The 13296-nt window shown below is 46.1% G+C and overlaps 4 protein-coding genes across 9 annotated transcripts; 1 reads left to right on the top strand and 3 right to left on the bottom strand.

Annotated features, from left to right (window-relative positions):
- The first annotated feature begins 260 nt into the window (after positions 1–260).
- LOC4805068 (tetraspanning orphan receptor) lies at positions 261–5905 on the top strand. 3 transcript variants are annotated; one of them, XM_015184929.2, is made up of 5 exons: positions 261–374; positions 640–847; positions 3954–4131; positions 4217–4355; positions 4416–5905. In XM_015184929.2, the coding sequence occupies exons 2-5, from the start codon at positions 674–676 to the stop codon at positions 5200–5202; spliced, it is 1278 nt and encodes a 425-aa protein (XP_015040415.1). In that variant the 5' UTR covers positions 261–374; positions 640–673; the 3' UTR covers positions 5203–5905. The 3 variants fall into 3 exon arrangements, with proteins under 3 accessions (XP_015040415.1, XP_015040416.1, XP_001361530.3); XM_015184930.2 differs by having other exon boundaries at positions 3954–4137; XM_001361493.5 differs by having other exon boundaries at positions 3954–4143.
- A 489-nt stretch (positions 5906–6394) lies between these two features.
- On the bottom strand, positions 6395–7055 carry PGRP-SC2 (Peptidoglycan recognition protein SC2). The gene has a single exon (XM_001361492.4). The coding sequence runs from the start codon at positions 7049–7051 to the stop codon at positions 6476–6478; it is 576 nt and encodes a 191-aa protein (XP_001361529.3). The 5' UTR covers positions 7052–7055; the 3' UTR covers positions 6395–6475.
- A 2875-nt stretch (positions 7056–9930) lies between these two features.
- Positions 9931–10566, bottom strand: LOC5495516 (peptidoglycan-recognition protein SC1a). Its single transcript, XM_001361491.4, has one exon. It carries the CDS (start codon positions 10529–10531, stop codon positions 9974–9976), a length of 558 nt encoding a protein of 185 aa, XP_001361528.1. The 5' UTR covers positions 10532–10566; the 3' UTR covers positions 9931–9973.
- A 248-nt stretch (positions 10567–10814) lies between these two features.
- LOC6898775 (mitochondrial sodium/calcium exchanger protein-like) lies at positions 10815–13265 on the bottom strand. Of its 4 annotated transcripts, XM_004444325.3 has the most exons (8): positions 13114–13265; positions 12828–13048; positions 12447–12772; positions 12309–12383; positions 11722–12249; positions 11497–11636; positions 11180–11414; positions 10815–11110 (listed from the first exon to the last, which is right to left on the bottom strand). In XM_004444325.3, the coding sequence occupies exons 1-8, from the start codon at positions 13159–13161 to the stop codon at positions 10830–10832; spliced, it is 1854 nt and encodes a 617-aa protein (XP_004444382.2). In that variant the 5' UTR covers positions 13162–13265; the 3' UTR covers positions 10815–10829. The 4 variants fall into 4 exon arrangements, with proteins under 4 accessions (XP_004444382.2, XP_033233256.1, XP_033233254.1 ...); XM_033377363.1 differs by lacking the exons at positions 10815–11110; positions 11180–11414; positions 11497–11636 and having other exon boundaries at positions 11733–11910; positions 11984–12249; XM_033377364.1 differs by lacking the exons at positions 10815–11110; positions 11180–11414; positions 11497–11636 and having other exon boundaries at positions 11799–11937; positions 11984–12249.
- Between the last annotated feature and the right edge of the window lie 31 nt (positions 13266–13296).

The following is a 13296-nucleotide window of genomic DNA, read 5'->3' as shown; positions in this document are numbered from 1 at the left end:
ACTGCTGCAGTGTTGCCATTTTAGCCTATTTAATGCTAGATCTAGCTTATTTGAAAACGGAAAAGCTTGAAATATTATGAAAATGCTTATAGCCTTAAATCTAGCCTTTTTTAATTTCACTCTGTTTATAATACGTTCCAGCGATAAATATACCGATTCGAGTAATAGCGAGTTGGATTAAATTATAACACATTTTAGCCTATTTTTTGGCCCGTTTTTTCACAATTTTTAGCTAGTTTTAGCTTGTGTTTTTCTGAAATCTAGCTTTTTGACGCTCAAAATCTGGCAACACTGCTGCTGCGCAGTTCATTAAAAAAGATTTCGAATTCTGTGCAAGTTTAACAACTAGATTAGTTTTATACAACACTCCAAAGGTACATCTAATAATAAGTGCTCAAACGAAAATGATAGTGAAAGCAGAAAACCATGAGAAACAATTGTGCAAATTTCTAAGCAGCATCAAATAAAGTGGCACACAACATAAACCCAGGCATATACACACACATACACACACATTGACATTGACTGTAACCGCAGCCATATGTACTATATACATGTGTATACTTATGTATACACTTATACGAGTATATTGTGAAATTATAAACATAATTAATGCCTGGTGATTGGTTTTTGTTGCAGCTTGTGGCACCCACCTCTGTCTGCGGGGCGTGAAATGTTAAGGATTCACGTCAAAATGGGTCCGCAACGTAGTCATCATCCCAGCAACAACAACAACAGCAATGGCACCGCCACCAGCAGCAATGGCAATCGCCAGCATAAGGAGTTTACGTGCTGTTTTGGTCTGCATGTCCATACGGCAACCCTGATGATTGGATTGTGGCATTTGGTAAGAAACTCAATTACCACCCTCTGACCTTTACCCCACCCACACACACAGCTGCAGCAGGCTCCTCAAAATGTGTATACACAGCTGCATTCCCACGCATGCAAGTTGTTGCCGCTTCATTTTTGACCCTTTTCAGTGTCAAGGAAGGGAAAAATCAATCGACCATGCCTGCGCAGTTGCTCCAAAACTGCACGCATCCAGCAGCTCTAAAACTTTCGCACTGCACACGTCCAACTTTCCCTGCGTGGGTTTTCCTCCCCCTGTGACGTCAATCCGTGCGTCATCTGATCAGCAACAGTGCCAGCGAAGATGGGACTTAGCATCCCACTATGGAAGTGTCGGTCCGGATCCGTGCCTGGCAAACGGTATAGTGCGATTACACAAGCCCTAAGGTGGGCCTTTTGTCCAGCCCCCGGCTGAAAGTAGCCCCTACTACAGCCTATTGTGGAGCGGTGTCGTCTACACATGACTTGGCATAAGCAATTGGCATAATTTGTGTATTTCAGTGCTCGTTCCGCCTCTTATGATTGGGGTCCCCTGCGACACGCTTTCATAGCAGCTCGCCGCACCGCACCACACCGACTCACGTTTTGCAGTAACAAATCGTCACATGCGTCGCGAAAATGATTACAGTTTGAGCAGCAGCAGCGACTGTGGGGCTCTGAAACCTTGTCGATGGTGTTCCGTTTCACTTCTTATCAACTTCAAGTGCAATTTAATACCACTTCGGTTCCCAGTTTCCCCTTTTCTTTGTTTGCCCCTCCAATTCGAGTCGAGTATCGGCTGTTCAAACGCTCTTATTTATTTATTTATTTGTGTAGCGTATAGCCGCGAGTTTAATATTCCGATTGGATCATCATATAATGATACAGTCATCTTGCGACCATCTGACTGATCCAACTTGGTTTAGGTATCTAAATCAGAATTATAACAAACAAACCATGCGCCTCCATTTAAGTGTCGCATTAAAGGTCAATTTGCAGTCAAAACAGAGCCTTGAACCTGATGTGATGTCTAAGCACGGGCCATATGTGCAAACAGTCAGACCGCCAGATACCAGATACCAGATATCCGAATCCATGAGCTGTTCCATTTATTTTTAAAAATCCACGTACTCGCCAGATGATATGCAAACATTTCCCCTCAGATATGCATACAGGCGAGTATGTACCACATCTTTCTGTTCGGTCAACAGTTTCAACAGCGAGACAGAAGGCCGCCATAAATTGAAGAATTGTTAATTCAACTGTCACTTATCAGCACACAAATCGCAAATCAAATCTACTGAAGTTTCCTTATCTGTTGTGGTTTTTTTTTCTTGCCAGCTCGCCTGCCAGCTCATCGTCATGATAAGCCATAGAATACCCAAACACCTGCGAGATGTTCAAAAAATGTGTTTAATGAATCTGTATCTATCTCCTACGATATGAGCTGGCATTTGCCTTTCCAGTCATTTTCAAATAATATTAAAACTAACATTCGAATTTACATTTTTCGCACAAGAGCAATTTGAAATGATTGCTCCTTTCCAATGAGATCGCTTCCAGAAGAAGCATTCGACAGAGCTTGTGCAAGATTCGAGTGCAATGTACCACGGAGCAGAGAGCGATTACGAAGAATCTGATTCCTATTCAGCGAGCACCCCCCTGAGCTATGACGAAGAAGAGAGCCTGGTGGAAGAAGAGCAGACGGAGGAGAGTAGCAGCTCTGGGGACGTGGAGAGCGAGGAGAATGGCCTAGTCTTGCTGTACAAGAGCCCAGCTTTTAATTGTCCTTTGTCCCCGTCCTGGCGCACGAACGCTGGCGAGCCTAACGAGCGCACCCTGTTCTCCTTGGGCTATGCCGCATCCGACAAGTGGTCGACACTGGAAGTTAATCCTTGCCAAATGAAGAACAAGCCCAATCTGTATACACTGCTGCTGAAGCTGGCCAAAAATCGTTTGAGGACCGATTCGGTTGTCAGAATCGGCGAATGTCAGTTCCCAGTGCATCTCATGGTTCTGCAGAGCTACTCACAGTCGTTTCGCGATACCGCCCACGATATTGAATTGGAGCTTCCAGAGGAGTACGTGACCGCAAGGAGTTTTGGTCTTATCTACGAATGGATGCTTACGGACAAGCCGCTCCTGCCTCGATTGGGCCTGCTGGAGGTCCTTCGAGCGGCAAAGTTCTTGAAGATCACACAGCTGGTCCGCCAGTGCGAGCATTGTCTGATAGATGGGTGCAAAGAGAACGCAGCCGCTTTGCTGTACGTGGAGGCGAGGCGCCTGAACATGGAGCGATCTCAGCGACGTTTCCTTCTGCGAATTTCAAAGTTCTTTCTGACACTCGTGGCCTCTGAGGAGTTTCTCCTTCTGCCGCTGAAGCCGCTCCTTCTTCTGCTTAATTCGAGTATGCTCGGTGTCAACTCGGAGCTGGAGGTCCTAATGTCTGCAGTGCGCTGGTTGAATTGCCGGTGGCCTCAGCGTCAGGACAAAGTAAAAGAGGTCGCATCTTGTGTACGTTTTGCTTTGATCGCGCCCTGGCATTTGGTACGACTCCAAAATCCGGAATTATCTACCTTGGAAGTGCTGAGGGTTGTCACCGACCCGACTGTGCGTCAGCTGATCCACGATGGCATTGCCTACACAACCACACGAATCTACTACGGCGCCGATCAAGAGGGGTTCAAAAATCATCTCCTCAAATCTGCCATGAGCATACCAGAGCCAAGGACTTGGATCTTCGACCCCGCCTGCAGCCATCACCATCGTATTAACTGCAAGTTAGCACTGGACTTTTCCTACCAAGCGTTCATTGGATACCTCAACCGCCTGCAGGTCCAGCCCAAGCACTACTGGAAATCGCTGGAGTCGGCAGTGGCTCCGAGCGGCGTCGAGTGCCTTAGCTGCCACCATCTAACCCAAAGGTTGCAGCCCTTGGCCCCAGCTGACCATCGCTAAACCCGTTTCCGTTGTATTCATTTGTTGCGAAAATTTTTAATATATATCTTTTACCCATTCCATTGAATTGATCCTATCTTAGCTCATTGTTCCCACATAATATATTCTATACGATGGAATAATACTGCGTAGTATTCATGTATCCGTCCCCGCCTCACTTGCAGTTCCTCAACATTTTGGCCCTCAGCGTTCTGGCGGTCATCTGGCGCAACCCCGAGATGATGGACGAGTTGGAAAGCGGCAGCCATGACTACACTGTGGATCTCAATGCACCGGCCTTGCCGACGCCCCTGAGCAAAGTGGACCCGCCCTACGCCTACCGCGACCATTCCCTCAACTATCGTAAGCGTGAGCGTAAGCAGTGACACAGAGTGGATCCGTGGATGGATTAGTAATTATCTTTTTCGGTTTCATTCTATGCTTGTAGAGAACTTTGACATGGGCGGACTGGTGTGCACCTGCATGATAGCCATAACACTGATGATGATCTATGGAACCATCAAGGGGAAACCGTCGCATCTGTTGCCCTTCTTCTGTCTGCAGCTGTTTGACTTCGCCATAACGACGTAAGATAATTTTAAATCGTTTTGTGGGCAACCTCCCCAGCTCTTTCTTTCCCGTTGCAGCCTCACCGCCGCTGGCTATCTGTGCTACCTACAGGCCATCCATCGCATCATTGCCGAGTCTCACCGCTTGCCCTGGCGCGAGAAGCTGCTGGAGCTGCCGCCTGAGGAGCTTGTCGTGGTGGTTCTCGTCGTTTTCGTGTGCATTGTATTCCTGAAGGCCTACTGCATTGGCATTGTATGGCGCTGTTACAAGTACCTGACTCTGCGTCAGCAACATATCCGCACTTTGTTCCCCTTCCTCGAGACGGGATCCGGGATCAATGGTGTGGGCGGCACCTTTGGGGCTGAGGAGCGTGCCTACTCCACTCTGTTGCCCAACTATGATGAGGCCATTGCCCAATATTTGAAGCAGGCACCGCCGCCATCCTATCAGGTGGCCATGTCCAACTACCAAGAGGATCAGGCCGGAGAAGCTGGCGGTGCTGAAGCAAATCCTGGTGTGCCCCCCCTGTTCGTGGCTCTGGATGCAGTGGCCACTGCAAACGCCGCCTCCATTATGGATGATAATGATAACATGGATAACAACAACGAAATGCCGAACAACAACAACACGATGCACGTGAATGCCAACACGCCTCCAATGCGACGCAGTGATGTCGCCCTTGGCCCCATTTCCGATGACGATGATGATCTGGAGGTGATCGACGCAGGCCTAGATGCGATGGAGAGCATTCCACCGCCGCCGCCGTACAACGATGTGGCCGATGCCGAAGTGCAGGTGCCATCCCCGTCAGCGGTAGATCGTCAGGTCAACATAACACCTGGGCGCAATGAAAGCCAGGCCTAAGTTGTGATTTCTTTAAGTTTGTTTCTCACTATGTAACCGTGATGTGAGCGCGTGCTCGCATTACTAGCATCCACATCCTCGTCTTGCCCAGCCGCACAACGTTTTTTTGGTTATCATTACTTGGCTCATTCCGTTTCCTCCATCAATCAGGTGCACTCTTGCGTTTATACATATATGCTCTATATACCTCTATCTATACATATATAGTATGTATTTATGCATAAATGTGTTGAAAAGTGTTTTAGCAAATGAAAAATTTGAAGTAATTCCCATTTATAGCCGCCGCTCATTATATTGTTGTTTAAGGTAAAATGAAAACGCAAGCAGATTGTCTTTATGAATGCATATATGCTATATATATATATATATATATATATGGTTGCTTCTCATTAAATTTCCAAAACCAAAAAAAGGACCGTAACAAGGATTTTGGTGTGGCCCAGAAAAGCTTCAATTCCTTTTCGGCCACGTCCGATATACGAAAGTAGATGCAACAACAACCTGTTATAAACGTTTTCATTCGTTTAACCATGAGAATTTCAATTAGATTAAGCCCAAGTAGTTCGTTACCAGATAAATTCAATTGGCGCCCGCAGCCCACAGCCCGAAAGCCCTGTCTCTGGATATTAATATGGATGTTCTTTGTGTTAAGCTATCTCGTAAGACTCTTATGCATATTATATACTCGATACTTGATACGGAACACATGGCGTACATAACCCCATCACTTACGATGCTATATATCACCCGGATTTTACTATTGTGTATCAATTAACAGCAAACGAATCGTTTTATGTGTGTACGATATCTGTCTATGTATACTGTATACTAAATATGCAAAGATATTCGAATAAATATTAGTTTGTATTTAATTCAAAATGTAATTCCTTGCATTATCAATTGCGGATCGTGGAAACGATTTCACATGCGAGAAATTGTGAGACTTCTAGGGAATATGGAAGGAATCATAAAATGAATCACATCCCTCTCGTGGCTGCCCAGTCCGATCGATCACGGCAATCGTCCGCTTCCAGCTCGTGGTCGTGTAGGTGACGGAGTTCTACGGTAAGTCAATCAGACTTTCCATGACTTGATAACGATTCTGAGCTCTTCTCCTGGCCCACACCAAGCGATCGTAGAATTCGAGGGAAGTCCCGCAGCTAAAAATACCCGATGTTGTTTTTCATGTGTGTATATTGTATTTTTAAGATTTTATTTGCATTCAAGTTTTTTTTTGTGTTTTTTTTTTTTGCTTTTCATCGACCTTGATCGCCTAAGCCTTCCAGTTGGCCCAGGTGCGGATCTCGTTCCAGATGTTGGTGCCGGGGCACTCGGTGGCGCTGACCTGACGGTGGCCGTACAGAGTGTAGCCGGAGATGATCTGGCCGCGAGAGACGGCGTCGGCGAGGAGACCCTTGGCGGCGGTGATCTGGGCGGAGGTGATCTTGTCGGTGTTGTAGTTACCCAGGAAGGAGATGCCAATGGACTTGGAGTTCCAGTTGGTGGCATGGGCACCCACCACGTTCCAGCCGCGACCCTCGTACACGTTGCCATCGCCGCCGATCAGGAAGTTGTAGCCAATATCAGCCCAGCCGAGGGAGTCCATGTGGTAGGCCTGGATGTTCTTCAGTTGGGTCTGGCAAGCGGCTTGGGTTGTGCAGTAGTTGCCGGCGGTGTGGTGGATCACAGCGTAGCTCAGGGACGACGCCAGGGTAGTCTTGCTGGTGGCCGAACGGCCTCCCCACTGCGACTTGCTGATGATGGTCACACCCAGAGCGGCCTGGGCGCAGAAGAACACAGCCAAAAGGACTAGAGCTTTATTTGCCATTGTTGAAGATCGATTGTGCATTGTTCCAGTCAATGCCGCCTTATATACCCCATCGAATCGAACCCGAGCAGGCTTATCGCCAGCGATGAACAGGCGCGCGAGTCAGTTGAGTTCGCGCGAGCTTAAATCTGATATGGCGGCTATCTGGAGCACATCCCGATATGGCCGTAATGACGACCAAATCGGACTTCTAATCAGCTCAAGTGGCACTAATTAATTTGTCTAGAAATTCCCTGCAGTATGTCTTATACCGTGCGGACCTTCGAAGACAAGACCTTCACTATAAAAGCTCAATATTCAAAGACCTTTTATAGGAACAGATGTAATCCGGATAAATCTGTTGTTTTTCGAAGTAGAAGTCTACAGGACATTGGGCCTTGAAGCTCGACTGAAAGCTTTCCTATAAAAGATGACGCAGTCGCAGTGCCATGGCAGCGTAATGGTATAATTATCGTGTAATTTTCTGCACAGACAGACTACACAGATTACACATTCCAAGGGTGTAAGATATGTGAACATCATACGATTTTCAAATCTGCTTCAAGCTATAAATTGTATTTATTTAGTTTTTTTTTTTTTTGTTATCAATGTGATATTATGGGTTTTATACTAATTTATGAGCGTCTTGAAAACGATGAAGTGGCTGATATGATTTAAATCAAATTCTCACACCAAATATACACATATAGGGGCGTAGATGAGAGGATTTCATTTGGAATTTTGATTAGATTTCTGTCCTCCATCATTATTTTGTACAATGGTTAGTAGGGGGCAGACTCTGTACATTCTTCCCCTTTTATGCACACGCCTCTGATGTGAACAATCGCAAGATAACTGATTTATTTCATTCTCATTTATATTTGGATGACGTAGATACTGATACTCGTACCACAGGACTGTTTGACGGTGTGCCAGATTCGGCCAGACCAGGCGACCGACTCATTTGCGCGTCACTGGTTCCGCGAGAACCAAGCTGGTCAACTCTAGTCAGCATACAATACACCGTTAGAAATTGCCTGCAAAAGAACCACCTTAGTGTGCGATGATCAAGAGTATAGTATTGTAGTGTGTTAAAGATTCGGTAAAGCGTAGCTAAATTGCGGTGTTAAGAAAGAGATACAGAAAATCATATATACTCGTAGGAGACTCGGCACACAACCCACGCTTCACCAATATTAATATTTCGGACATATTTCTAATCAAGTTAAAGCCACGAAAGGTATAGGAAAAAGAAAGCCTGCATAGAGAAGATTATTCATATGTAGTACTTAGTTGATTTACTTATTACTGTTTTGTTGTCTAGCAAAACTAATTACTCGTCGCCATTGAAGGGACTAATATTTAAATTAATAAGTATTGCAATTAGAATCAATCAGAATCTCTAATAGTGGACACGGATTAATGAAGGTTTTTTTTGGGATTGATCGACCATATCGAGAGGTAATTAATATGTTCCAGTTCCACCAGAGCGACAGTTGGCCCAGAACTGAGGGCGACGCGCATCTATCGGACTTCCAGGATTACACTATATTGTGTATGGTGATATCAAGGGGAGCGGGGATGCGTTACTGGGGATAGAAGGAATACGATAGGATTAGCTAGATGTATTCGTGAGGGTGAGAAGGTATAAATTGACGTGAAAAATATCAGAAAAGTGGACTGAGTGAACCAGGACCAAGGACCAAAATATTAATGTGAGTGCAAAAAAAAAAGCGCGGGCCACTCAAATAGGGTTAGAAGCAGTATATTTTGCTCATAGAATGCCCGGAATACAGACACCGGAACCGGGCCAAAAAGTTTCCTGGAGAAGATTACTTGTGTTCGTGAGAGTGCCGTCCGTATATTATAGAAGACTACACCTGAACACCTGTTCCTGTTCCATTTGCGAAAAGTGCGTGACGTTAGACAGTGGGCAAGAGGATGGAGGCGATTCTAGCCATGAAAAAGTAAATATTTACCTCCAAACATGCATATAACATCAATCCCGCATGAGTAAGGGTATCCCCGTCATCGTCTCAGCACAATCATGTATTTACACAAAGAGTTATAGTTGATTTATTGGCTTGACTCTCGCTGGAGGGGAAGCCACTTTACTTATTCCCGAATGCACAAGGAAGCACGGGGCAAAAGGGAACCGAGATTCATCTAGAAACTGAAACCCTGAATATACAAAGCTCTGCAAACTTTTTAGAACTACATTGTTAACGACGATTTTGTTAATGAGAATGCTCATCAAGTTGCGTTTTCGTTTTGATCCGCTACCATTTGTGGAGCTCTCCGGCCGGCTTTTGGGTTCAGTGGCGGTAGTGTACAGTGCATTACAATTTGTTGCTACATTGCACGTCTTAAATCAAAAACTTTTCGAGTGCAATTCCTAATTTCTTAGCTGGAATTTCTCATTGTCCCTTGTCCGGCCCCGACTTCGTGCTCTCTATTGTTAAAACGAAGCCGTCTTCTAGCCAGCTTCTGTCAAAGTTTAGCTCAACAATTTGAGCGTGAAATGTGCGACGACGACTTAATGATATTCTACAAGTTTCTCATGCTTGAATGGCTGCTCAGCGGCTTTCATCCATCCACACATCCTCTTATTTTGCCTCCCCCTGCGTCTTGGCCTCGTTGGAAGCTCGTTGCTCGCTGAGCGAAAATTTGAAAACTTTTTGGTCAATTTTAACGAATGAAATACTTTGACAGCTCGAACGTGAGCGTTTGGCTGGCAAACGAAGATGGAGAGCGGGAGCAATATTCCCGCCATCGTTAGCCACTTCGGGCAAGCCATGGAGTTTCCTTTTGTCCAGTACTTTAGACACTTAAATGACAGCGATCCCTAAATGGTATTCCAAACGAATCACCCATGTGTTTACTCGTCTACTTGCCAAAAGCTCCCCTAGATCATTGAAGAATTACAGTTTCCTATTAATTTTATTGATATTTCAGTGGGCAAGTCTAGCCAGACCAGTGGGACCAGCCGCGGATCTCGTTCCAGATGTGGGTGCCGGGGCACTCGGTGGCGCTGACCTGGCGATGGCCGTAGAGAACGTATCCGGAGCTGATCTGGCCACGGTTGACGGCGTCGTTGAGCAGTTCCTTGGCAGCGGCGATCATGTTTGGCTCCAGGGTGTCCCAGTTGTAGTTGCCCAGGAAGCTGATGCCAATGCTGTAGGGGTTCCACTCGGCGGCATGGGCACCCATGCGGTTCCAGCCACGGCCCTCGTACACACTGCCGTCGCCGCCAATGAGGAAGTTGTAGCCGATGTCGGGCCAGCCCAGGGAGTCCATGTGGTAGTTCTGGACGCTGCGCAGGACAGCTCCGCACGCGGCGCGGGTCTCGCAGTAGGAGCCGGCCGTGTGATGGATGATGGCGTAGCCGAGATAGTTGCCCAAGGCTACAGTCCAGCTGGGTGCACGGCCGCCCCACTCCGCCTTGGAGACGACGTAGACGCCTTGCGCCATGTACTGGCTGCACACCAGCACGGCGAGAAGAAGAGCAACTTTGGACACCATGACTATAGACTGTGATGGTTCTGATGAAGAAGCCCTTCGCCGCTGCGGTGCTTTTATACCAAACCGATCCACTGGAACGGGGTCTTATCGAGGCATATAAAACTGATTTACAATACCACTAATCATTAATTGTCGTTGGGGGAAGAACCTCCGAGCTAGCCTCGTCACAGGTCTCTGATTTATAAGATCGGCCATTCCAATGGGGCTTAGGTTTATCAAATCACATGGACGGCACATTGACTGCCTAGTTGTTTGGTTTTTTGGTGGGTTTTCTGCTAGGAAATAGGTCCTTTTGATTTTATTTTGGATCCACATGAAGATCTTTGGAGAACTCATGAACCACGTTCCACTCAACGCAGGCGGCAAAAATGATAAAAATTAAGTACAAAAGAAATGAGAATACCCCAGCTGAGCGGCGCGCGATGTAGTTGAAAGTCAAGGTCCAAAACAACATGGATATGACGGCCACATTCAAAAAGATGTAACAGTTCATGCCATGCTTTCCAATGAGGAACCAAGCAGTGCCGTGGCGGACCGTCTCCTGAAGCAGAATAGCCAATCCCATGCTAACCAATATATCTTCATTAGGGGATTGGGAAGTTAGCGCAATAGATACGGTACGGGCTACACTACCATGTCATGACTTACTAAAGATGGGGGCACCAAGAATAGCGCCCAGGGCCAGTTGTTCGTACCCCTCCAAGGCCAGAGATACAACCACAATCGTGTCATCGATGGAACCGGCCATCGATCGGAAGGTGACTGCGACGAAGCCCTCGGAAAGGTAGACGATCAGTCCCGCAATGCAGCACAGGATCTCCAGCTCGGCAGCACAAATCCCCATTATTAGCAGACAACCGCCGGCATTCAAGCCAAGGAACATCTATCGAGGGATACGCGAGTAGGAGTACGAGTATTAGGTTAATTCCAGGCGCTTCGCTATGGGTTTGAAGTTCAGTACTCACCGAATGGTACACGGGTGGTATATCGGTTCGGGAATGCACGAATACAATGATAGCCAGGGGAACTGTGATGCAAAGACTCCACCGGGCATATGCGAATTGAGGTATAATAACAAATCCAGTGAATTCATTCAACATGATTGCTGAGGTAAAGGAGAATCAAGTTACATATGTGAGAGTGGAGAGTGAGAGTGTGTGCCGAGAGCAATACTATATATATGGACTTACAGTGAATCAGAGTGATCCCAAATAAGGGGGTAGTGATTATCTGGATGCAGTTGAGCAGCTTGCACCAGCCGTGCCTGTAGATCTCGTAGTCCACAACGGGCAGAAATAATGTACAGATGAGTTTTATAGGTGCTTTTAATATCATCAAGATCCGCCGCAAATATCCGACAAATTGCCATCGCTCCAAATCTATGGGCATCAGGTTCTCTAAGAAATCTGAGAAGAGAAATCGGTTCCTCGAATTACTGCTCGAATACAGTACCGTGCGTGTTTCCTCAAAATCCACTTCTGGATTTGCTCCTGTTGGATAGGATGTGGCGAATCCCAATGAAATCCTCCGGCTAGATTTCGATGGATGCTCGCTGGAGCCTCTCCAAGAGAGACTTCGTCGTTTATTCCCGTATTGATGAATTCTTATGCGATGATCTTTTTCCAATTCCTTAAGAGTGTTCTCCATTTTCCTTATCTGGTAATTTCGTTCCTCTGATGCTGACATCTGATATGCTTCATCAATCTGTCTTCGCAACGCTGGAGGCATTCCGACTGACGAAAATAAATTCGAAAAGTTTTGTGCAAAGAATACTCACAATTAATGGTCAATCGCTGCCCGATTAGATCGGTAAATATTAGGATCAAGTAAAGGACGTACAAAATGATCAGATCTATTGTAAATGGCTTGGCTTAGGGCTAAGTGTTCTTTTGAATTAAAGAATAGAGCTCCTTACAAATCCCATCTCTAGGTGTAATTGTTTTGGGACGTAACAATAAGAAAGTCAGGACTTCACACGACAGTATCAGATAGAGGAGATCCCTCATGGTGCTGTGGGGATTCATCTTGAAGGGTTTGAGGTAGCAGATCACACCGCCGCCTACCAGGATGAGAGTCAACGAATTGCTAATGGATATGGAGTACATTGGGGCCTCGGACCTCACTGGCATCATGTTTGCCAATGCCTCCGGAAGGGTATTGCCCAAGGCGACCAGCGTAGTCCCGGCTATGTACTGACTCATGCCCATCTTCATCGCTATAATCTTCAGCATGGGACTGAAACTGAGGGATAGCTGGACATAAGCAAAAGAACTTCCCCTCAGATAAACTCACTCACTGAGAGTCCACGACATTGGAAATAGTGACCATCAGGGAAAGGACTAACACCAAGATAAAGAATAGCGCGATCAACTCTTCTATCCTGCGTCGTATTTTCAGCTCGCAGTACAGAAGGGAGAAATAATTTGACAAAGTCGAGACTATGTCGCACTCGTGCACCTTGTGGGCCAACGCGCATCGTTCCTCAAAAGCATACTCCATTATGGCAAAGCAGCTCATCTACGGTGTACACAAGTGAACAAAAATTTAAGTCCACTTTCTTGTACAAATCGGAAATCACTTACCTGATCATATCGAATGGCGAACGGGTCAGTTCCTTGTGAATTATTCATTGCCAAGCGATGTGTATACAGATTGTAGATGTGTATGTAGATTGAAATATAGTTTATTGCAGTTGTGACTGAAACAGAAAAGCCAAATATTCATATACTCGTATTTCAACATTCTACTCTTTCCGTAGCGCTCCA

This window comes from Drosophila pseudoobscura, chromosome 3 (genome assembly GCF_009870125.1).
Source record: "Drosophila pseudoobscura strain MV-25-SWS-2005 chromosome 3, UCI_Dpse_MV25, whole genome shotgun sequence".
Lineage (NCBI taxonomy): Eukaryota > Metazoa > Arthropoda > Insecta > Diptera > Drosophilidae > Drosophila > Drosophila pseudoobscura.
This window is presented reverse-complemented; position numbering and strand designations above follow the sequence as displayed.